Raw genomic sequence first — 26,282 nt, 5'->3', positions numbered from 1 at the left:
ACAATATAATGAAACAAACACTGAATATCTGATGTATTGTCACTTTAGTATATTTTTAAATGCATACACCAGTTCACATGGTTGGACAGGAGAGTTTCAGCACTACAAGTGTGGTCCTCTCATGTCAGTGCTGGGATTAGGCTATAAATTTCTGTAGCAGAACAGGGCAGATATATTGGTGCTTTCTTCATGCACGACATAGTTGCTTTTTGTCACGGGCATCCAGCTGTTATGTGCACAATGTCCCTGGAACCCTTGAGCTGGTGCAACATCACACCTCTTAGTGAGCTAAGGGATTTTTATAAAAAACAGCTTAGCATAATTTTCCAGGCACTGAACGCAGTTGCAGGGCTGCAAACTACAATCCGCATAATTTCTCTTGATAAAACTGACCTATCTCCAGACCACATGGACTAGAGATAACCATTGACTTCTATGGAAGGAAAGTAAATCCAGCCAGCTATATTGGCTACACTGATAGATACTTAGCATTTGTAATTATATCTAGCATGATCCATTTCTTCCCATATATAAAGAGCTCCTCTAACTTAAAAAGGATCCCCACTGGCATTCTAATAAGTCCTCATCCAACTTAATAGGCATGCTGTCACTCTGCTGACTGTACAGTAACAGACCTGCCTATTCCTTATAATGTGAGTTCCTTCAACACCTTACTTGGTTCTCCAGTAATCTGATCTTCTCCAGACGTCTGGTGTGCAGCCTACTTCCACAAAGAGCATGAATAAGTGAACATGAGTATATGTACAGAGCAGGTCAGTGGATAACTAAGGTATCCACTGTGGAAGGACGTGCGGATCCAGAATTGGCCTCCACAGTCACTTATGGACTCATTGTTAAAACCGTGTTTATGGAAGACAATCTTACTCGGCTACGAGTGATTGCCACAGAAGAAGAAGAAGAACTAACTTATAGGAAGGTCTTGTTTTTTGGGAAGTAGCCACATGTGTTGCCTACCACAGGAGCTAGAGGTGGGAAGGAAGGGCTGAAAACAATGCCTATGGGGAGTTCCGCTATGTCTGCCTGTGGAAAGTCTCTGTAAGCACAGGAGGGAGGCTGGCTGTATACATTTTCTATATAACATGTTCTGGTGTTTGAATAGCAAAGGATGCATAGTAATTTGTTAGTAGACATCTGCATAGGATATATCAGGCAGGGGTTGCAATCTTTTTTGGGCCAGTGGGCATACTGGCGGTTTTGAGAATGTGCCATAGGCACCAGTCACAAAATGGCTGCTGTGGGGTGTGTAGCATAAGGCAGAATGGTTGCAACATCTAAAAGAGCAGAAATCACGAAGTAATGCAGGCATGTCCCCCCCCCCCCGCCACCCCAAAATGGAAAAAGGCACCTAAACCAGCCAAACTTGCCCACAGAGAAGCTCTTTGCACCTCTCATCTCCTCAGGACAGAAGGAAGGGTGAGTGTCCAGTTTTGCCATCTAATGAAATGTTGGCATGTTTAAGGAGACGTGGTCAAGGGAGGAGAGGCTGAGCTAGTAGTGCAGATGGGAACTGAGCAGGAAAAGCAAACAATCTCTCATGCATTGGGAATCTTTGAGGGGATATTTACTGAGACTTTTCATGGGAACCACAGGAGGCATTGGTACACACAGATGTGCTGCATTGGCAGCCTCCGGGATAGATATTACACCTAAAATATCTTACAGTGCTTTCTTAAAGGAACAGATACTACATCATAAATTCTGTTTCAAATAGATTTATCAGGTGTATTTGAATTGTGTTTCTGAATATTTCCCATTAAAGAGAAACTTTGTCCAATATTTGCAAGCATTCTCGGAAAGCATTGTTGGATGAAACAACAAGCAATTCTACCACTATCCCGGAAAAACACAGGGATAGTTTGTGTGCATATGATTTTAATGTGGCTATATTCAGTATTAAATCTGCATATCCTCAAATAATTCATATATGAAAAGGTAGCTATTAATCTGAAGGCATTTTTTAAATTTCTGGATGGCCTTGTTATCATCAGAGTACATGAACTTGTAGAAGGAACATTTTTAAGAAGCTGTACAACATGTTACGTTTCTGTGTAGTAATTACATAGCATAATCATAGATTATCAAATGTGTCTCCTATTAAAGGTATGGTGCTATGCAGTAAGTGTTGGCATTTACACCAGGGTGTTTTCAAACTGCTATGGTGGTATTTAACCATGCTGGACATGGCTGCAGGTTATCATGCAGAATCAATTGCACAAACTGATTTTTCCTCACTTGTGTATGGTGCAAGACCAAATAAAATAAAATAAAATAAAATAAAATAAAGGGTGATGAGTGACAATTTTGACTGTGACAGAACACGTGCAAAATATACCTCAGAAACACTATAGGTGGATGAGCACGAAGGGAGCCGAGCCTGGTTGTGCAGTGGGGAAAAGAAAACATTGTTAAAAAAGAAATGATGGCACAGTAGGTCTTAGAAGGTTTTCTGTTTAGGTGGTTCCAGCACTGAGACATTAGCAGGGGGTTCATTTCATTCCTAAAACCAGATTCTTTCATACGCGTATATATTTTTTAAAAATAAATTAGGCCATTTAAGGTGGAAACTCTAAAATACAATTACTTTATAAATGAACTTACATCTTACTTTATTTCCTAATAAGAAGCATCCTCTGGGATTACTGATTATCTTGATTTCAGAAATCCATAATTGTCAACTTTTTAAAAAGCTATATACATACAAAAGAACTTGAAGATTCTTAATTTATATGGGGAAATACTCCAGGTTTACTATTATTGAAATTCTACAGCCTGATCATAAGCATATTTACACAAGAGTAAATTATACTGATTTGGGGAATCTGTTTTTTGGATTGTAGCTTTAATGTATTCATGATCTACCCCACAGGTTCCCTATCCCCAGCCTAAAGTTTCAGGGGATCAATTGATTGAGACAGTCTTAACTGGCAAGGGAAAATGTTCATCTGTGGGAATGTGTGCTAAGGACATACTAAACTTCTTGCTGGAGTGGGAATTGGGAGGCATGTCCTGATTTTCGGGTGTAAAAAAGGCATTGGGGGGGATTTTGCCAAATTGGCAAAAAAATCAGGGAAAACCCAGGTGTATGGCAACACGGTGGAAAAAGCAGTGAAAAAGCTAAAAACCACTACTCTTGTGTTATGTTTCTCCCCCAAAGCTCTACAATTTTGTGGGTGTCAGAAATTTCCCTTTTTGAAATATGGCAAGCCTAGGAGTGGCGGGTCCAGAAGTGGCATTGTGAGACTAAGGTTCTACTCCATACTACAGGAGAACTGTGATGAAAATCTCCCCTTCACTTTAGGGTATAATTTGTACCTCATGAAATTGCAAGGTGTGTATGTGCCTTTCAGTTTTTCAAGGGAGGGTAGATTCAAAACATTTGTGGGGGTAAGAGGCTTTGCAGTATTTGAGGCAGCAGTTATTTTCTTAAGCTTTTCTTCCTTAAACTGAAAAAGAATGTAATTGCTTGAAGTGGCAACACAGCTCCAACCATCAGCCCACTGCCGCCTTCTGAATTCTACACAATACCCAAATGTAAATGAGGCTATGTCATGACATGGTCTTGTTCTATGACCATTGTTGGCCAAGTCATCTTTTAAAAAAACAGCAACACAAGGATGCCCTGGGTGTGGTGCTGTGTCATGACATAGGCAGTGCCATTCCTGTTCAGACATTCTGTGCTTTTCACCACATCCCTGCAATTTCCAAAAACCATGGAACTGAATTTGCATCCATTACAATGGTTACTCAATTTCCAGGTTCAGATTAAAGCACTAGTACTAACTTGTAAAGTTGTGAATAGTTTAAGACTAGGTTCTCTGATGGACTACCTACACCTACCGATATAACAACTTGCCTTGGCCTTAAGGCTGGCTACCGATTTCTTCTGACCTGTCACTATGATAAATAAGCCTGGTGGGTACCAGGAATAGGCCCTTTTCGATGGTGGTCCCCCAGTTGTGGAATGTCATGCTCTAAGAACTCAGGCTGACAGACTCTGCTGCAATCTCTTAGGGGACCCTAAATAATTTTTTTTATTTCACCAAGTTTTTAATTGATGACTCCTTATACCAGGCACCCCCAAACTTCGGCCCTCCAGATGTTTTGGACTACAATTCCCATCTTCCCCGACCACTGGTCCTGTTAGCTAGGGATCATGGGAGTTGTAGGCCAAAACATCTGGAGGGCCACAGTTTGGAGATGCCTGCCTTATACTGTATATAATTTTATGTGATATGGCTTTTATTACATGTAAATTATTCAATTATTTCACTTTTAGAAATTTACTTGTAAGTTGTCTTCTGAGGAATTTCTCTAAAAGTTTAAGCAGAAATAAATAAAATAATAACTAAGAGTGATATCTAACATTAGTCATGCTCAGAAGATGCACAAAGAACTTAAGCCTGTGAACCACCCTGAGATGTAGTGATTAAATCAATTAAAATATTTTAAGTGAGTGCCATTACATATATCCATTATACATAATATAGCATATACACACTGATATACATGGTGTTATGATATTAAATGGTTCTGACTTGGTCCAAGTGTTTTAATGATATCTGACAAGGCAGAGCTATTCTGGTTCCTTTAGTCATATACACATTTCTGCAACCTATGTTAATATATATGCTTATATATAAGCCTGTGGTGAGAGGAATCCTATATTCCTTGTGTGGTCAAATTATTCTGTGGTCTCATTATGCTTAAGCTAAACCTGCCTTTTAAAGTGTTAGAAAGTTATTCCTGCTGACATTAGCTACCATAAAAATGTCCTTTGCCTCCTCTCATGTGAATATATTTTCATCATTTGAAAAAAATGCACTAAAGTACTTTCCTCTATATACAGCTAGTAAATGGAGTAACAGTTCAAAAGTTTACTGCATCACATGTCAGTAATTGTTAATCATATCTGTAAGAAATAGAAGTTCCAAGATAAATCTGTCTCTCTTCTTCTTATGAACTCTCTTAGGAAAGCCTCTGTCTCATAGTCTGAGTGCCTGCACACTTGCAATGTGGGTATAATAATACTGACCTCCCTTACAGGGCCAGTATTAATTGAGGGTTTCAAGGTGTGGTTTGAAGGAATATGGAGCAGTGGCCTTGCTTGAACCAAGGTGGTTGGGATCTTGTCAGTGCCTGGATGGGAGGCTGCCTGGGAACCCCATGTCCACTGCCTTGAGTTCCATACAGGATATAAATGTAAACTCTTAAGTAGGTAGAAAAATGGTGTCAGTTCAATCAGTGGAAAATGACTACAAAATCAAACCAGAACCGAACTGGAGATAGGAATGGGAAAAAGCAAATAGTATTTGCCGCAATTCTTAATTGCTTCCGCTGATGAAGAGCTAAATGTTCTTAAACCTGAGAAATAATTGAGGGAACAAACAGTACCCCTAAATCCAGTCACTGAGAAATAGAGGAAGATGAAGACCCACTCCAATGGTGTCTTTAATTTATACCCTGCATGTTGTTCCATTAAATTAATTGCTGCGATTTATTCCAATGGATTTTTTAACAACATGCTCATTATCCTAGACACTAAAGGGAGCACAGAACTGGGGCAGGGCTTATACTGTTACTCTTTCCAACCATATGCATCTAATCTGCTATATTCACACCTATTTTCCCTAGTTTTCTACTTTTAATTAATTATTAATTATTATTCAATATTGATCATTAACGGCTGTCCTTTGGCAAAGATCAGGCAACATTTGGGCAATCTGAGCACGGTGTCAAGAACCTGGAGCACAGACTGAAGTGGAAAGAGCACAGTGACTCAGAAAGAGATCTTTAAAAAAGAAAAAAAGAAAAAATTCATATAGCTCATATACAAAACAAATCTTGGGGCCTGTGCATAATCCTTAAAATGTTTAAAAGTATTATCATTCATTGATTTATTAAGAGCTTAATTTACACAAAACTATGGATATGTTTAAGGGACGCGGGTGGCACTGTGGGTTAAACCACAGAGCCTAGGGCTTGCCGATCAGAAGGTTGGTGGTTTGAATCCCCGCGACGGGTGGAGCTCCCGTTGCTTGGTCCCAGCTCCTGCCAAACTAGCAGTTTGAAAGCACATCAAAGTGCAAGTAGATAAATAGGTAACGCTCCAGCGGGAAGGTAAATGGTGTTTCCGTGTGCTGCTCTGGTTCACCAGAAGCAGCTTTGTCATGCTGGCCACATGACCTGGAAGCTGTATGCTGGCTCCCTCGGCCAATAATGTGAGATGAGCGTCGCAACCCCAGAGTCGGTCACGACTGGACCTAATGGTCAGGGGTCCCTTTACCATTATGGATATTTTTTTCTGTGATATAAGAAGATTCACATTGAAAAAGGAATTTAATATTTTTGGAAATGTTTAGCATGTTTAAAAGGTTGACTTTTTAAAGTTTGAGACAGCCAATATGTCCTTTTGGCTTATTAGCAAGGCCACTAATTAATGCAACAGATACAGCGTTTGAAACAATGCAAAGGTTCCACCTTAAATAGGCACAGAATTATGAATTACCTTAGTTTTCAATTTATTTGAGAGAGGCAGTAGCCAAAGCTATTAAACAAAATTCTTAAAATACCATACATCTGTCCCACTGTACATCTGCAATAAATCCTGTTCCAAAACCAGGCTGGTATATATGAGAATGAACTTCAACTCTCACCTACTTTCCCCCCTTTGCTTTTGTCTCAGATTATTTCAACAAATAGTTATATTGTTGTTTTTTCATTGTATCGTTGTTGGGTTCTATCACTGTGTGGTTTGATCAGCGAGTGCATCTTCTTTTCCATCCATCCTCATAAGCAAAACATATGCTGCAAGCTCCATATGAAATCTGGCAGATGAACCCCAACCACCACAAGATTATTCATGGCACCTTTGGAATCTTTGCTATTTTCTCTGTCCATAAAGTAACTCTCCTCAGCAACATTAAATATTGTAGTGTGAAAGAGAACAATTTTATGTGTTTCAATCTCAAACCATTTCATCAACATTTATGAGTAGTTTATGGTTTGCTTTTACACTACAACTTGAGAGAAAATTCAAACAATATCAAATTCAAACTCAGGATCACTATTCTGATCTATTCTGTCTATGTGTTAATTATTATTGGAAAAATGATGACATGGGAGAATGGGAATTAAGAATTAGCCTTTCATTTTCTTCAGAGAATGAATGAATTCAAAATGGGAGGAAAATCCCACAAAGGTTGCTTCTACCCTAGCTCTTTTTCTGGAATTGGCATCATTAGTACATGTAGTTTTAACAGAGAATCTAAATGATGCTGCATTTTCTGTGATGACCTTTTTTAAAAAAACAAGCAAACAAACAAAACATTAGCAAAATATTGATATTCTGCATATTCTTTGACATTTGGGGAAAATAAAGCAGCACAATCTCCTTACATCTGACCCTTGGGGTTTGACTTTTATGTCCAGATGGTATATATTTGGTGATTTAAAAATCAACAACGTCCAATTATAGTACCACCTTCTGTCAATGACATTACTATTCTGGATCTTGAATCAAACTTGTGATCTATTAAACAATGCATCCCCAACCTTGAAGACAATGGATGAAAAAGGGTATGTGGACATTACTGTAAAGTGGCAGATGTGCAATTGGAGATCTGGTTATAGTTATCCCACTTCAGATTCTTACTCCATTTTCAAAACTTGGTGCATTTTCCATGTTTTTATTGTAATGCTTAGTGTCGAACTAGAAGTGATATTTTTTCTTGTACTTTGCCTTGTGTGGTTGATTTTTATTTTAAAACTATCTAGTGCTCCTGCCACTGCTATTCCTAGACTTGGGGCCAAACTGCACATTACATGTAGTTGCTTAATCCCTTTGCTTCCTACTAATTGTACATGCAAGACCACATGCTCCAAGCTGCTGTCCCATCCATGAGGGGAAAAGCACCTAGAGGTTGCTTTTCACAAAACGGAACTTAGTGATAGTAAGTTTAGTAAACCTCACTAACCAACTGCATGTAATATATAGCTTAGCTGCCAGGAATAACACTTTTCCCCCATGTTGTAAATCTGTAATGTTAGTGCAGTTCTAGAAGTTAAAAACAAAGAATTTCAAAGAAAGTGGTAAAAAAGCAAAGGTACAGATGATCTAAAAAGTGTTCATTTAAATGAGGACTGGGGAAGCTTTGGATCTTCAGGTGTTGTTGGACTACAACTTCCATCATCCCTGACCGCTGGTGGAGGCTGGTGCGAGTTGGAGTCAAACCATATTTGGAGTATCAAAGGTTCCCCAGCCATGACTTAACCTGATGCCTAGGGTAGGAGTGGCCTTCCAGATGTTGTTGGTATTCAACTTCTAGCAACCTCAGCCACCATTGTCAATAGTCAGATATGATGGGAACTCTAGTTCAACAACTTGCAGGAGGATCACAAGTTAGCCACCCTAGCCTTGAAACTTGCTTTACAATTAGGAAATGACTTCAGGTGATTGTTTAATTTTGGAAAGGATTTTTTGTTGTTGTTCAATGGGAAAGCCCACAATTTACTTAATATTTAACGCATATTAGGGTTTTCTCTTAAATTAAACCCTGTGAAATTATGCTAAATTTTCATGGATATTTGAATGAAACCCCAGCTAGAAAAAGAAACAGAAGAAGGGAAAAGAGAGAAAAGGGGAAAAAGATGGGGATGAGAGGACAAACCAATCAGATTTGGTGTTACCAGCCAACGGAAGTTTTTAAAAAACAAATCACCGAGTGAAATCGTACATTTACTCGGAGAGAGCATCCTTTGACATTTCCTTCTAGGTGATCTCTGAGCTCCTCCAGCTTTCGATGGAGCTACATGTAAACATCAGAAAATGAATTGAAAATTATACCTATTCTCTTTTCATGTTTGTTGTTTCCGTTCTTTTTATAAAAAAGATAAGATCATAGCGCAACACATTTCTCACTGCCTTTGCAAAACATCAAACATTTTATCAACACAAATATATGCTCCATAAACTCTGACAAGAAAAGCAACTTATTTGGTTAAAACATCAATTATTTTTTCCAACATGTAAAAGTTAATTCAATTAGTAAATACAGGTTGTTTAGTGATCATTGCCTTTAGCAAACTCCCTAATTTTCAAGCATTGTTTGTAGCAAGGAGAGTGCTGAAATATTGTGGATTGTTTTTAGTGGGCGCAGTACCAAAAATAGGGTCTTCCATGCAATTTCTAAATGTTCATAGCCCATTCTGATGCCTAAATTGGCTACTGCTGAACAATTCTTATACTTAGCAGAGAAGTGCAGAATTAAGAAATCTAACACAAGTATCAATAGGTTTTGAAAGATGACCTAAATTTCAAAAGACACGGGGTAAATCAACTTGGATCCAAGGGTAAGTGAATGCATGGGAGTTCACAGAAGGAAAGTTTACCATCTCCTCATTCTGCTGCAGTAGTCTGAACCTCTGAAAAAACTCTCCAGAGAGTCAATGTGGAGCATGGGGCTGCTGGATGAGATCATCTCAAAACTAGGCACACCTTTTATGAATGCCTGGTTTGAGGCTGCCCTCCCTCCCTTGGAAGGGCCTGGAGAGGTGTAGTTGGCTGTGGTGGGGAGGGAATAGCAGAAGTTCCTTCTAAGAGCTTCCTTCTTTTCACTGATCTTAGGATCCAATCCACTGAGTTCAAAACCCAAAGTGCTACATTTATTTATTCAAGTATAAACTTACAAATCTTGCATACAAGTTTGCGGTAAGGATAGATCTTTTTTCTGGAATACAATTTGAAAGCTGGATTCACAGTTAATTATGTACATATATTTTCAATGGCTATTTTTTTATTTTTCATTAAACGTGGTCTGAAACTTGTTCTGTCCACTGCAGCATAAGTATCCAACAATGCAAAGTATATCCTCGACTGCAACACAACCATAAATTAAAAGGGGAGGAAGTCAGCCTCACAGAAAGACAGTGAGGAATGTTGTAGTTGCCTTTCAGCATCATTGGCATAAGCGTAATAGCAACTTATTCCTTTTTCCCCATTATGAAATCAATTGTATGGAACTGAATATGGGAAATAGGTGCATAATTACACTTTTCCCTTTTCCCTTCCCCCTGTTTATGCTCAGTGCAACAACACTTTCACACGGAGCAGCTGTATAGAGCAATATTAAGAGAAAAGAGAGGATGGCTTGTCCTGGAATAAAGGTGACACACACGCACACACACAAACACAAAATATATTTTTGAAAAAAATTGAGAAATCAGGATTGGCAAGGAGAGTGCAGAAAAAAGAAAGAAAATTAGTGCTTCATGTGGTGCAAAAAAAAACTGAAGTGAGAAGTGAAATAGTGCAAGGATTAAAAACGAGAGGCCACAATTACTGCTAAATATTAACAAGGTAACCTATGCTGTGCCATGTGTTCGAAACATGTTGATAAACTGGATTTTTAGATGTGTTTTTTAAATAACATAACAGCATCTCTCAGAAGAATGTATGGGCAAGGGCAGATTAAATAATAATCTTGGAACTCAATGTGATAAACTATAGATGGACACTGGTTTAAGAAACTGACTGATTTTGCTACAGTTTTGACTTAATTAGTTTCACTTAGTTCCCATTAAAACGAATGGGGAAAGTTAGCTTTGATTTAAGTCTTCTTGATTTCAGTGGAAATCAAAAGGCAACTAACTTAGCATGGATCCAGCTCACCAGACAGTTGTGTAATTCTTTAAAATGATCAAAGAAGGCAGTACAGGGGCCTAGCACTGCAGTAATTTTAACGGCCTTGTTATTCAGAAATATCTCACAAGATCTCTCTCCCCATGTTTCCCACTTTCACTCTTCTTAAGCATATACACACACAACAAATTCAGCTAATTTGTTTACAAAATGAGTATTTTTGAAGTACAAAGTAAAAACTGAGAAGTCAATAAACCATCTTATATTTGAAACAGGAAAACTGCATGTTTTAATCTGACTTCATCCACAAATCACTTAAATGACAAAACTTGAATTCAAGCAACCTTATCCTATTTAAATAAATGAAACTAAGCCATTTTTAGTGCTACTAAGTAGGTTTAAAAGAGAAGAATGTGTCATTGTTTTTATATAAATGTAGCATGAACATAATTTTATTCTTGCCACCTATCAGAGAAGTGTTAATTATTCACAAATGGTAGGCTTCTTAAGGAAACTTCGGCTCCCCCCACCCCCGATACGTAGTAACATCCAGAGCTAGGCACTTGGCAACTTGCCTTCAGCTAACTGCATTATGGTGGCTCTTGTGTAGCACAGAAACAAACAAAATGTGATCCAACAGTGATAAAAACACTGAACTAAAAACAATGAAATGGTGAGAAATATAATAGCCCCACCCTCTGCCTCCCCTCCCCGCTCCCTCCAAAATAAAAGTGTAGGCTATAGAAGGAAACTTGCAAAATAAAAGTTAGAAACATATTTACTTTGAGGGATCCAACTCTACTAGCAACTCCTTTGCTTTCATCCGGGCGTCTAATTTGCTACAATGGGGGAAGATGGATAAAAAAGACAGAAGAATAAAGAAAAAAGTGAACTTAAAAAAATTTCCACACAGTCAGTTAGCAGTGCATGCAAGACATCAATTTGACTTTCTGACACACTTCTAGGGAACAAGGACACAGACTCTTATTTCTGGATCACATTATGACTCGTTTGCTGAAATCTTCTCTTTAATTACGGATTCAGTACTGAAAGTGTGCATGCTATAGTTGTTACTAATAGTTTTAAAAATACATAAACCATAATATATTTGAAATCCTGGATTTGGTTCATGACGAATGAAGTACTGACACAAAGATAGGACAAATGTCTTTGTCTTTAAGCCAGGTCAGTGAACTTGTGCTATGTGTGATGGTTGAAGAGTGTCAAGCACACAAATTAGAGACGTATGAGTATTGCAAAGCTTTCAGCCTTGCTAAATATTAGTGATAACTGGCAGAATTATATACAGCTGCCCCATGTTAAAAGAAATTAGGATATTAGCCACAGTCCTTAGTTCCCAATTAAATAATTTTGCTGCCCAGCCAGAAAATTTTAATGCCATACCAACAGCAACTTAACAATAGCCAAGACACGTCTTAGTTTTGCTTTCAATACGAGCCTCCTTGTTGTTTTTCCTTGCTTATGTTACGGTAATTCTGTATTGTGCAGAGGAATGAAGAAACAGTTCTGTAGCTACTGCTTATCAAGCTTTCATATTGCTAGGAAGAAAATTTAAAAGTAAGCAGAAAAAAGTTATACACTAAAGAATCTTCATTTTTATAATTTATATTTTTATTAAAAATGGTAAATAAGCTTACTAAATAATATCAAGTCCAATGTTTTGTATGTGATTCAGGTGAAACATTTAAATTTATGTAAAAGAATGGAAAAGGTTCCTACTAGAATGGACTGGAAGACAAATAGGCAATACTGTGCTAGGAATACATAATATCCCATGCTGCCCTACTAGATGCAACAGGACTTCTACCTCCCCTCCTCACCACCAAAGGCCCCCCAAAGAAGCTCCTCTGAACTTACTCTCCTTGCCTCTTCCCTGCAGGGCCCGCCCACCCTGCTCCAGAAAGTTCCTCAACATTCTGGAGCAGACTTATGGAATACACAGGGGGTTGGGAAGAAATTCTATTGCAAAAGCAGAAGTCCATTGCAAAAGTGAGCTGACACTATTTGACGTTATCCAGTAATAGACAGTCTTAAAAGGTAACTCATTTTGACAATATGGAAGATTCCAATTGATTCAAAGTAAAGTGCACATTTTCAGACAGAGTAAAAGGCTGGGCAGATCTCTTGTCATTTGGTTGGCTAACAAGTAGTTAGCTGTAGACTCCGGTCATCCAACAGGTCAATAGGTCATAAGACTACCTCTCTAACCTTGAGCTAGAGCAGGCCTTTCCAAACTTTTCATGTTGGTGACACACTTTTTAGACATGCATAATTTCACGACACAGTAAATCAGTTTTACTAGCAAGCCAGAGGTTAAATTAACCCTTTTCGAGCCCTGGGAGGAGCGTGGGGAGCGTTTGTGTGACAAACCTACACACTGCAGCCGACACACTAATGTGTCACAATGCACAGTTTGGAAAGCTCTGAGCTAGAGGCTTAATATTTCTGTGCCTTAATTCCCCATTTATAAAAAATGGCATATTGCACAAGTGTTTTGATTAGAAATTCATAGAATGCATACAAGTGTAAGCAGAAAAGATATAAGAGAAAATGAGAAACCCACAAGTGAAAAGGCTTGTTGCAATATTTTCTTTTCAAAAAGGAATTCAGACACTATGTTTGCTAAGTACCTAGGTCAGAGAAATAGAACAGGTGGAACTATATAACAGGAAAAGTGGAAGTCAGGTAACATAATAAAGCAGATAACAAAATGCAGTGAGTTGGAATAATAAACAACGGGGAGTGAAAAGCAAAGAAAGAGGAAAAAGATCATACAACAAGAGCTGGGGGGGGGGGTAAATGAAGTAAATGAGTTTTTATATAGGCTCCAAAATACAGACAATTGCACTGGAGGTACAACATTACAGAAGATACAGACATCAACATCAATTCAAAATATTGAAAGAAAGGCTAAAGATTGCACTAACTAAGTACCTAACTAATCAATTTCTCTTATATTAAATAATGGGAAATAACCTATAGTTACAAAAAATAATCTTCCTCTAATAGGAGCCGAATTATTAACAAAAAGGAAATGTACAGCAAGTCAAGTATTTTCTTTGAACACAAACTAGAAATGCCATGTTTTTCTACTATTTTATGTTTTTTGAAATGATTTTAAACTTGTTACTGCTAGATAGCAATTTTTGAAACTGTTATGTTTCACTGTATTACACAATCAAGAACAAATATAGGGCACAGAGCTTCCAGCGCTGAGGCATAGGGACATGTCTGGCTGGGATCCAAAATATGTCTCTTCTGCTTGCGCATGCGCAGAATTCTGCCTCATCTGCAGCTCCCCCAACCTGCCTCTAGAGGCTCCAGAAGAGTGTATTGTGGGCTGAGGGATGATAGTGAATTGATAACTCCAACCTGCTTTCCTAGAATCTAGCAACTGGGAAAGCAGTTTCCCAGGAGGATTTGAAGAAGAGAAACAGTGAGCAGTGAAAGTTTATAACACTCCACTCTCTCCCCCTGATTTATCTCTGCTTTAAATCCTCTACTAATACAGGGAAAATTTGACTGAGAGAAAAGTAAGGAAAAGTCATGACTTGGTAGGATTGAAGGAAACCTTCAGACACACACTATTGTTTCTTAAGCAGCTCTGAGGTGATCGGAAAGCAAGCATTTCTGTGAGAATGTGTATTTTATTCTACAGATGTCTTAGGAGTCAGTTTGCACAGCCCAAGAAATACAAATAGGCAACTGATGGTGAATATGCAGCAGAATATATTTCTGAGAGCAGCCTCAAGTGTCACAAGCATTTGGAAGTAAAAGTTTTCACAGGTTTTTTGCTAACTCAGGGCTGTAGCTGTAAGCCCAAACATTTGGTGAAGAAATTTAGGACTCTAGAAAAATTAAGAAGCACCCTGCATACAGTGGTAGTTAAGAACAATGAATCAGAAACACTTGTTATATTGCTCTTCAATAAACATGGTCAGGATGGTTTGAGACTGAGAGATATATCTCAGGTGCTCAAAATTTTGAGCTAAACACTCTTTTATCACCTCTGAAAAAATGAGCAACCAAAACTTTGTGGATATTTATCACACTTTTGCCAAAAGTAGTATGAATCTATTGAGGCATAAGAAGTCTGGAATGGACCAGAAAATGCTCTTCCTGAAGGAGTAGTATTTTATTTAATAACTCCTCCTGTAAAATGCTCCCTGCACCCCCCCAAAAAAAACCCTTTTGAAAAATGAAGGCTATGGCCTGTGAAGTTATGTGAAGTCCAAAACAAACAAGAAGGTTCAGAGAAATGTTGAATGTATCCTAAATGATGACTCAGGGTAGCTATTTGGTATGGTTCTTTGAGTGTCAATAGTGTTGGAGCTGTTTGTGGCAGGCAATTTGTACATAGCACAGCTCCAAGATGGGGGTTAGAGTATCTTCATCTCTATCTAAACTAGATGAAGTTTTGAGATGAGTTTTGTGGTCAGAGAATGATCAACCTATTCAAACATATAAATATTGAGCTATATTAATATTGATTGAGCTATATTAATATTGATACCATGGGGTATGGAAAGCCATGAATCTAAATAAAACTGCTACCGTAGCAATGGATAAGAAAGTCTCAAACATATGGCCAAGCTTTAAAAACTGTCAAGAAGTAATTTTTATGGAAGTCACCCTTTGGAAAATAATTCTAGAATTTTTTTTTAGTATAGAATCTCTGGTTTATTAAGATAGAAACTGATCTTTCTCAAAGAGAGCAAACACTGTTATGCTATGTCAAAAATTATATTTTAATCATTAAGAAATTTAATGTTTTGTTATACCACCCACACATTTCTACTACCTCATACCCTCCAACATTTCTCCAATGAAAATAGGGACGTCCCATTCCATAATGATAATTTTACTATTTATACCCCACAAATCTTACTGGGTTGCCCCAGCCACTCTGGGCAGCTTCCAACATATATAAAAACATAATAAAACATTTAACATTAAAAAAAACCTTCCCTATCAGGATTGCCTTCAGCCTGCTCAGGGGTTGGATAACTCCATACCCTCTAACATTACTCCAATGAAAATAGGGACATCCTAAGGAAAAGTGGAACATTCCAGGATCAAATCAGAAACTGAGATGGCTTCTCTAAATCAGGGATGTCCCTGGAAAATAGGGCCTCTGTCTACTACCTCCATTCCAAAACATTAAAATGGTGTTATAGTTCAGTTTTCATGAAAAATAATTACACTGAAAGGAAAACTTTTCTGAAAGGAGACACAGGTATGCAGAAGTTAAAGGCAGACTTCTGAAAACTAAAGGGAGAATATGCATTCTCATAATTCTGATACAGTGAGACTTCATTAAGTCTCAATGACTTAAGTGTGCCCATTCTAAGCCAGCAGCAGTCAATAATGGGGCTTACTTACACAGTGGGCTGCTGGAGCTTATAGAGAGGGGGAGGGGAGGAGCTTGGCCCAACTGCCTCTGCCATCATGCACCACACCCTTTGGGAAAGTGTCAGTGACTCACTGTGCCTGGAGGGTAATGGTGCCCCACTTGCACTGGCTCCCTGGTGGCTACTGCTCCAAGCATAACGAAGTCTGCACCCAGTCCATTAGCCCTTATCCAGATTAAATAAATTACACTTAAATCCTATTGAAATTAATATCACATCAGGTGATTTCATATTGTAGATTATCAACCATTTTTAATCATATGGCTAGGCAGTCATAATCAAGTATACATCTCTACTGCCAGCATTTCCCGTCAAATATGTGCACACTTTGGACACCTGTTCAAGTTCTCTGATCTTAAACAGGAAGAAAATGCAGTACAATAATCGAAAACGTCTTTAGCGAATGTGAAACACAACCCACACTTTCTATCTATTCAATTTAAAATAGAAAACAATTTATTTGTCAGAAAAAAGATTCAAAGAAGTATGTATGTTAAAAGATTACTTAGTTGGTTTTGTGCTTCTAAATCAAAGGTCTAAAATAACGCCAGAATTGTCTTATATAATAATAATAATAATAATAATAATAATAATAATAATAATAATAATAATTTATTATTTATACCCTGCCCATCTGGCTGGGTTTCCCCAGCCACTCTGGGCGGCTTCCAACAAGGACAGCCCCACGTAAAGCACATTGCAGCAGTCAATCATAGAGGTTACGAAAGCATACATCTATGTATGTAGGAAGGTATAGAAATTTAAATAATAATAATAATAATAATAAAGCATGGTCAGATCCTGGATCTCAAAAAAGGACACTTAGACTTAATAAAAGTCTATATTTATTTAGTTAGACTGTGAGATTACGTAGTAAGATGTGCCTGCAGAGTGCTGCTGAGTTAAAAACATTTGTATAGCAGTATGGTTTTTTTTAATCTGATTGCTGGATGGCCCAAATGTTGTAGCAACACTTTTCCTCCATTTTAACATGGTCATTTGTAGTCATCTCACAGTGGTGACCCACATAGAAGTCAGCCTGTTTAATGCATGTAATCCCTTTCAAATCTCAGTTACCTAATGGTAGGGTATAAAAATACCATGCTGCACACAGGATTCCACATGGATTTATGACTTGAAGAGAACATAGGGGTAGCCAATGTGGTGCTTCCTGATGCTTATAGCCTTACACTTCCATCAGTCCCGGCTGGCATGGCTAATGGTCAGGGATGAAAAATAAATAAAGAAGAGCAATAACAAATCCACAAGATAAGTAAGATGATATATATCCATTTTTGTAAACTTAATGATTATATTATATGGACAAAATCTCAAGCTGTCCTTCTGAAACAGAAGAGCACCTCCCATTCATGGAAGGAATGTGACCCAGATGAGGCCTCCTCTTGCTCTCAGTGATGGTGGGGACTGGGGAGGTGATTTTTCACTGGTTGCCTCTTCCTCCTGCTGCTCCCCCCCCCCGCCCACCTCCCATTTTGATCTGGCATCCCCCAACACTCCAGAGCAGAATCTTAAGGGGCTACAGGGGAATTGGCAAAATCTACCTTGCTCCTAACAGCAACATCCCAAGTGGAGTTCTGCTAATGTTCTGTCAGTCAGCCTTAAAGTCAATCCCTACTGGTTCAAGGTAAGTGCAAAAGAAAGGAGAGATGTAAAAAGTACATTTGGAGCCTTAAACATGCCTGCTACTTAACATGCAGTTAAGACCTTAATGTCAAGCAACAAACAAAACATTGTTATTACAAAATAAAGGACATGGGTTTATATAGTTTGGAGTCACAAAACTACAGTAATACCAAAGGCAAAGAACAAAGTAGCAAACACTCCCTGATTACCAAAATATGCTAGGAGGGGTGGCCTTAAAAACACACAACCCCCCCCCCCCAAGCTCTGAGCATGCTCTGATAAGGTCTACTAAATCTACCCTGAGGGAGACCTACTAATGTTGTGCTACGGCTGTATGCTAATTTTTGTGTTCTGATTGGTGGGATTGCCATCATGACAACAGGAGGAGGCTGGAACCTGTAAAACTGCTAGGGCTAAGAAAATGCATTTTTAAAACTCAGTTCTTCTGCCTGGAGATGAATGGGAGACACCTCCTGGCCAAAGCAATAGTATGGACCAGGCATGACTGAACAGTGGAGAGAGCTGACTGCCCAGAGAATGGGAGATTGAAAGAAATGTCTACAGGGACTTCCTCTAAGTTGAAATGAAATTTTGGGCAAAACTATATTAAAAAAACCAAACTTTTTTTTTTTTGCCTTTTTGTTTTTACTGGGTTTTTGCTTCCATACGCAAAGTTGTGATCCTAGGGTCAGATTATTGTTCAGGGGATGAGGCTGAGGATTTGGAGTTGGAATTGCCCTCAGGGCCAGTGGCCCTGGATGTACATACTAAACCAGAAGCACTTGTACAAGAGGAGCCCATTGTGTCAGTACCTCCTGGGCCTGAGGAGGTTTTATTGTCCTCCTTGAACAGCAGTTCAGAAGCTTCAGTAGAGTCACTGTCTCTTCTGCTCCGCTGGAGTCAATGACTGCTCCTAGGAGTTGGGTCCCTTCATATTCAGACACTTTCATGGAAAGCAGAACTAGCTACTGAGGCACAGCTCCAGCTCCTATTTAAGGCTCAGTCTGATTATGGACACCATTGAAGTTCTGCCTTTCATCCATACTACTAAGATTGTCTCTCAAAATCTATGTTTGTTGCATGCAAGTTTAAAATAACGGACTCAAGATAAACTAAAGAGATTTAGAGTATGTGAAACATATTCAAACTGCACTTGTTTTGAGGCATCAACAGGTGCTGCAATATTTCCACATGAGAGTTTGAAGAGCAGTCAAACATTTGATTGCATTTAGATTTTTTTATTACTATTCATAAGGGAAGAGAAGGGAGCTACAGGTTACTCACCCATCCTTCATCCTGTGTTCTCTTTATCCCGTTTATTATTCTTGTCTCTTTTTCATCTTTTTTATAACATAATGTGGTTTTTCTCTGTCAGTCTGTACTTTTTATGGTCATGCCTATTGCCCCTTAAAACACGTTAATGTCTAAATGTTCAGCTGTCTTCTGCCAATTGATGTATTTCCCTTTTTAGCAAGAATTCTCTGTATCTTTGGGTCATTTTACAAGACTTCACTATTTATTACAATTACCAAATATCTTAATTTTTCAATAGTTCATCATGAGAAAAGATAAAAAGGTTTGACCAAAATAGTTTAGTTGGCAAGAAATTGGATTAGAAAGCACAAAGTCTCTGCACCATTTTTAGCAGACTGTTTCTCAGCAAACTGTCCAGTTTTTTGCACAGAGGTCACATTGCCTGCTGTAGGGGGAGGAGCAGTTGACAAGAGACGTGTGAATAGCAAAGGATATATTTTTTACAAAGACTAAAATCTTTGACCTAGTTAGTGATTATCATTTTCAAACTCAGCTCCTCATTTTATATCTAAAATTAGGATAGCAGCAGGATGAGAAATTTAATCTTCAGCAAATTAAATTCCCCATCATGCTCTCTGAAATAAGAATTAGATATAGTGTTTGGCTAGATAAGTAAGCCATAGTACAAATATTTAACAGTAAAGAAAGAGACTTAGTCATAATGAACATTATTCCCCATTTTATTTTTTCTAGTCTTACTGAAGAATAGCTTTACTCACTTAAAACTGGTGCAGTGAAATGGAAAGCAAGGCACTTTGTCAGAAATGCTTAACCCTTCAAAGCCTGCTACAACACCCCCCCCCCCCTGTTTTTGTCTACCATTGCCAGCAATTCTACTTCAGATTTCATACTATTATATTTATCAGGATGTATTTCAAAGATGCCTGACGAATGCAATTTCAACTAGTTCAACCTAACAAGTCAAAGTGATCTCAGGGCTAGTTTATACACAGAAGCTGTCTGCTTTCCGTTGCTCCATACAATTCTTGCCAATAAACCCTTGAGTGTGAAATTGAAGAGAGATACAACAGCATGTACAGAGCTGCAGACAGTGGTAATCAGCAATTTCTCTGAGAAGACTTGCTGGATAAAAACCTGACATGATACTAAAAATTCCTGCCTTCTACTGCTGGCTATATGTATTTAGAGCTTGGGTCACAGTGACATTTTCCCATGTGCTTCTGTACCAGGGACAATCAACAGAGAATGTACAAAAGGAAAAGGGGGAGGGGAAGCATCCTGTTTGCATGAGTGAGCTGGCTGATACACTACTAATGACCTAGCTACTACATTAAGCAAAAAACAAAACCCCCAAAATATGTTAAATTCACCTATCGAAATTAACAAGGAATTTCTCTTAAAAGCAGTCATTTTTTAATATCATGGGATGCCAAAAATATAAAATATCACATATATGTGTGTGGTGTGTGTGGGTGTGTGCTACATCATAGCTTTAACATCCCCGAGGCTCTGTACCCAGCATACTCCCTTAAATCCACCTCTGTATCTCTCTGTGTGTATAGATAGATATAGATATAGGTGTGTGTTTATGCTAAAACTTTAACATTTACTCAGAATGCAGCTTTACTAAGGTTACAAGTATCTCTCCAAGATGTAATTTTGAAAACAGCATAGTGCATCAAATTATAAACCAGATAGAATTTTGTAAAGAAATCATAATGCATTTTCCCAGCACTCCTGATTAAATTTTACTGAACAGGTTTTCTCTGAAAAGAGGAATGAAACCGGTAAAAAAGTTCCAGACATTTGAAATCTAATAATTTTCCTCTGACATATAAAGTGGACACTATTTAAATTTCATTTAACAAGATAGAACCTGAAAAAAAAACCCCAAACTATCCAGTGCAAATTCAGTATGAGCAGGAAGGAAGGAATGTTCTAGCATTCAAACAATGCTTAATGGAATTCTCAGGTGCATGATTTCTCTAACTTACACTCTGCTGTCATAAAAATCAAGCAGTGTACATCATCACAACATTGGTTCACTTGGTAGTATTAACGTATGTCAGGAAGTAAGTTAGCCTATCTATAGCAAAAGACAATTCAGAGTTTATTTAACAATAATAGTTATAACGTGCTAGAGCTTTTCAAAGGATAAAAAATAACAATCCCAAACTTTTCTGAACAATCCAAATGTTGGCATTGAAGGGTTTAGTTTTTTTTCCAATAGTCTAAAAATAATTGAAACCTGGAAGGTTTCACTCACCTTTTATTAGATACGGGTAAAGAGAAGGCATTGCCCAGACATACTGTGCTGATATAGTAAGATATAAAATGTTCTATAAAGTATTCACTGCTCTAACTCAGTGAATAACAGAACCCTTGAGTCATGGATCTTCTTGCACCAAAGGCTAAATGCAATCTGTGCATCTCCTCTCCCTTCCCCCAGCATAATAGGTTAAAAGTCAACACAGGGCAGCAGATAGCCACTTGTAATTCTCCAAGCTGTCCAATCCAACATTGCTATTTGGCTTGGGCATGCACATATGGTTACAGGTGGTTCTGGTAACTTTTGGAAGTGGCTGGTGAGCAATAAGGGACATATAGATTTAGAGATTGCTGGGAAATTGGAGGGAAAGGAAAACTGGAACCATGTGGTATCAAAAATTGTGGGGCCTTAGTTCATTGGTATTACATGCTCTGCATGTAGAAAGTTCAAGGCTGAAAATCCAGCTTCTTCAGCTGAATAACTTCAGTGTATCTCTGCATAGCAACAGCTGACAAAAGGAATTTGAAACATTAAAATTCTGCTTAAACTCAGCTTCTAAAAATGGCAACTTTTCTATCAACATGTTTTTCAACACAGAGAAATTAAGGCACAGACCTCAAGAACTGAGCCTATAGTTTTTACTTATCTTGTTCACTCAAGTTTAATAAATTCCAAGTTTTCTTCAATAATAGTATTTCAAAGTATGTCTCCGTTTATTTTGAACCCCATTGGTGAAAGAAAGAAATTCAAGTACAATTTAAAGTTCCAACAAACTTCTTTAGGAAACCTAATTTATATTGTCCACCAATTCCTCTAATCTGTTTTAACATAGACACGCAATCAGTATTAAATGCCAAAACATTGAAGCACAGATAACTCAGTGGCTGGGTATGTTACTATGACTTGCTGATACAAAATAAATAAATTCGGCAAAAAAAAGTTAACTGCCAGACACTTGCAATCATTTTAAGAATCTGGGAACCACAATCAATTAGATAAGATGGATCACTTTTTACCATTTCCTTTATTAAACATTGCAATATTGAACAAGTCAGAAAGAAAGCTTTTTGATATATGTACCAAATAAATACAGATGAGGAATTCACTTGCTAAAATAAATTATATATTTACTGCTCTTGCTAGTTGCCGAACTTTGCTACAAATATATCACACATTGAGTGTTATACCAAACATATTGGATCACCTGCATAAGTAAAACCAGTGTGAAATAATACTTAAAATACTGACTAGTAGTCTAAAAGGTTGGCATTAAAACTTTCTTTCTATGTAATTTAGAATTTCCAAAGAGAAGGCAGCAAGTATCCAAGTTAAATAAACATTGTTTGGCTTGAAAGTGTTTTAAATATACTAAGATGATGCTGAGGCAGAGAAATGCCACAGATCAAGAAGTCACAAATGTTTTTACAGAAAGCATACTACCAGTATTAGTCTAGTTCTACTGATTCAGGGGCAGGGTTAACTGCACTTTCCTGGGGGGAATAAAACACTGTAAGGGATTCATGACTAGTATTGCAATAGAGAACAGGCAAGCACTTTTAGATATAAGAAACTGTTGCATAGAATTGCAGGCTTAATGGCAGTGGTTCAAAAGAACAGCAGTCTAAGAACTTTCATACCCTCTTTCTTCTTTCACACTATTGCTTGGACAGCAATGCATGTACTAGTGAACTATCTTTCACACATTTATCAGTCTCAACAGAGTAAGTTTCCATGCGAGCAGCAGAAGGCATTTATCAACCAGACAAATCACACATCCCATCTCTGAGTATTGGACAGACACAGTACTTACTTTTGGTGTTGGGCAGGAAGCAGTGGAGAGGCGAGAGGTGGCCTGTGCACGAGGAGATTCTGAAGGGGTAGTGCTAAGTGAGGCCGTGTCTCGTGGAAGCACCTGAACACCACGAGATATGATGGAATCTGGAATCTAAACATAAAAATAAATTTAGTTAATTTCACACTGCATTATAAAATGGCTCAGTATCAAAATATTTATATTCAAGATATAGTGCCAACTTGAATAAAATACTGTGGGGGCCCAGTTAAGCCTCACCCTGCATAATCAGTCACATGATACAGTGCATACACATCATTCAAATGGCAATCCCCATCAACTTTGGGGAACCCCAGCCCCCTCAAAACTTTCATGGGGGGGGAGTGAAACCCCCATGGCACCTAGGATTTGGCTCCTATGGAGTAGATTATCATTTTCCTCCCTCCTGGTAATCAGGGTGGGGGGCACTGGACAGTTGGGGAGCAAATGCCTGCTCATAGGGCTCTGGGCCCCCTTTGTTGACACCTGCCATCTCTGAGTATATTTCTATATGAATTAAAGAAAAATGGTAGCATGTTGCCCAAAGCATTGTGAGGGAGTGAGAAGTTACCCCGAGGAGAGCTAATGGGTGGAGAAGCATCATGTTGAACTTGAGAGTGGAGTTGCTGAGCTTGAACAATAAGCTTCAACTCTTCAAAAATATTTATGAGCCATTTCTTTTCAGTGCATTTGGGATCCCTTCTTAATTTAATTTTTAATTTAATATTTACAACCTGTCTTCACCCACTTTTAGAATAAAACAGACTTTTAAGAATCTAATCTAATTGATAATTATACCTTTTCCAGCATTAGTATTAGTACTAATTAGTAGTACTAATTAGTACTAATACCATCAGTACCAGGAGGAGAAGTCCTGAACCAGGATCTGGAGGTAGTAAAGGACTGAATGTTTGCAAAAAAAAACTGAAGCTCAATGCATAAAGAAAGGAAGTGCTATGGGAGGATGGTTCCCATGTCCAGATGCCGGCAGAATTACCAGTTTTTAATGGGGATGCACTCCCCTTGAAGGTGCAGATATGCAGTTTGAAGGTACTCCTGGACTCATCATTGACACTTTTGAGGGCCTTGGTAGCACCTATACCCAACACTGGCTGACACACCAAACATTTGTAAGTAGGGATCTCCTGGCTGTGGTTACTCGTACTCTGAGAACCTCCAAGCTAGACTATTGCAATGGGCTAGCATTTAAGGAGGGATCAAAAGTGTGTGTGTGTGTGTGTGTCTGTCTGTCTGTCTGTCTGTCTGTCTGTCTGTCTGTCATCTATCTATCTATATCTATCTCGAGCACTATTAGCTTGTGCAGTTTTTCAGTTTTGCGAAAATCTGAGGATCAAAAGAAAACAACCAACTTTCTCCATTCAGGAGTACACTAGAAATAGTTACAAGCACAGATAGAAAAGAAATGAAAGCACTGAGGAAGCAATGAGCATGGAAAGGGGGACAGCCGAAAGTGATGATCGATCCACCCACCAAAAAACATCAAAACAAATTGTCTGTGACTTTGCATGGAGCAGTTTGGAGCTCAGTTTCACCAAATCAAACTATCCCCATATAGGGTAAACTGAAATTTACAGGGACAAGGCTTAGAGACGGATGTTGTTTGAGGGTAACATCACATATACTACACAAATTGAATGTAAATGCAAACAGCTACAAATACACTAAACTCTGCAGCAGAGGACTTCCGATTTGTCGCGGCGGTGAGAAGGACGCAGGGACTTCGCGTGCCGAGGTCCCTGGCTTCTCGGAGGGGGGGGGAAGTCCGCAGAGCGAGCGGACTCCCCGTAAAAGCATCGGATAGAGAGTTCCAATGACTTAGGCGTCCAGCGGCTGCTCCGTTTGGCGGATCCCCCGCCGCCCGAGAGCTCAATAGAGCGATCGTGAGCCGGCGGGGTTGAACCGCGGGAGCCATTTTGGGCCACATCTTACCTCCGGGAGGCGAAGCTCCGAGTCCTGACCCGGCAAGCGGCGGATTCTTCCGATTTAAATTAAAGATTGCCAAAGAAGTAAGTGGAACTTTGATCTGGATTCTAAATTTGCCGATTGGAAAAATAGGAGAGACTTTAAAGTAACGGAAGTCGGTCTCTTCCTAATGGGAAACCGGGAGGCGATTTAAAAAAAAAAAACCTAAGCCGAACAACGAAAGAATTTGGAGTTGTGGACCCGAGAGGGAAAAAAAGACTTTTTTGGAACCATCTCAGCCCCCGAGTCCGGCACCCCTTGAGGCACAGCGGCATTAAGGGGAAGAGTGTTTTGACAGCTGTCAAAAGCTGTCAAACTGTCAAAAGACCGGGTGGATTGATTGCATTGTTGAACAGCTAAAAATTGTTTGAAAACGTGATAGAACTATTTAAATTGGAAGTAAGAACGGATTTGGGATTGAGTTATGAACTAAGGAAAAGAACAGCCAAAATGGAGTCGATCGTCTGAGAAAGGAATTTTCCAGTACCCATTGTTCCCTACCCCCTGTTTATCTGCGGTTACAAGAAGTATGAAAACAAAGCTTTCTCGAGCCTTCCAGGAGACTGTGTTGAACTATTTGCTGTCATGGGAAGACTTTTACAAGGAACGGCAACATCTCAACTTATCACCAGTCGAGACTGAAGTCCAAATCCAGGACTTAGAGGATAATTTAGATTTGGAGATTGCTGAATCTGAGACTGTGTGTGAGGAGAAACAATTGGATGAAAGGATTGAAGAGGACTTGGACTATGACAAATTTGTTTGGGATGAAGCAAAATATGATTTCCAAAAGGAAGAAAAACAAGCAGAAGAAGAAGATGAGAGGCAAAGGAACTTAAAGACTAATGGAATTAAAGATCCTGGAGGGGTTAAAATGTGGAGTGGTGTTTTTGAGGGATGGGAAGGACAGGGACAGGGGGGGGCAAAGGTCTGGAGATGGATTTGGGAAAGAATGGGTGTGGGGTAAAAACTTTAGTTAAAAGGTATTGTTTTGGTTTTTGAAAGACGGTTTTCGAAATCTTGGCATGATAATGGAAACGCTGAACCAATTGGGGGAAAAAGACTTAGGGAGAGGAGATGGAATGTAAAAAAGAAAGGGAAAAAAGTTATGTTTTCTTAAGGGAGCATAAGAATGGTTTGGGAAAGAATTTTTAAGTTATTGTAAATTTTTGTAAGTTAAGTGAGGTGTTT

General features: G+C 38.6%; 1 protein-coding gene across 41 annotated transcripts in view; it reads right to left on the bottom strand.

The window, feature by feature from the left end:
• GPHN (gephyrin) overlaps nt 1-26,282 on the bottom strand; it is a 223,035-nt gene that overhangs the window by 57,450 nt on the left and 139,303 nt on the right. For 27 of the 41 annotated variants that reach the window (XM_060274044.2, XM_060274051.2, XM_035113931.3 and 24 more), the window contains 2 exons: nt 23,088-23,222; nt 11,440-11,496 (listed from right to left, as the gene is read on the bottom strand). In XM_060274044.2, coding sequence (XP_060130027.1) covers nt 11,440-11,496; nt 23,088-23,222 — 192 coding nt within the window. The remainder of the gene's footprint in view (nt 1-11,439; nt 11,497-23,087; nt 23,223-26,282) is intronic. The other 14 variants (XM_060274066.2, XM_088669488.1, XM_088669484.1 and 11 more) reach the window with 1 other exon arrangement.

This window comes from Zootoca vivipara, chromosome 1 (genome assembly GCF_965207765.1).
Source record: "Zootoca vivipara chromosome 1, rZooViv2.hap1.1, whole genome shotgun sequence".
Classification (NCBI taxonomy): Eukaryota; Metazoa; Chordata; class Lepidosauria; order Squamata; family Lacertidae; genus Zootoca; species Zootoca vivipara.
This window is presented reverse-complemented; position numbering and strand designations above follow the sequence as displayed.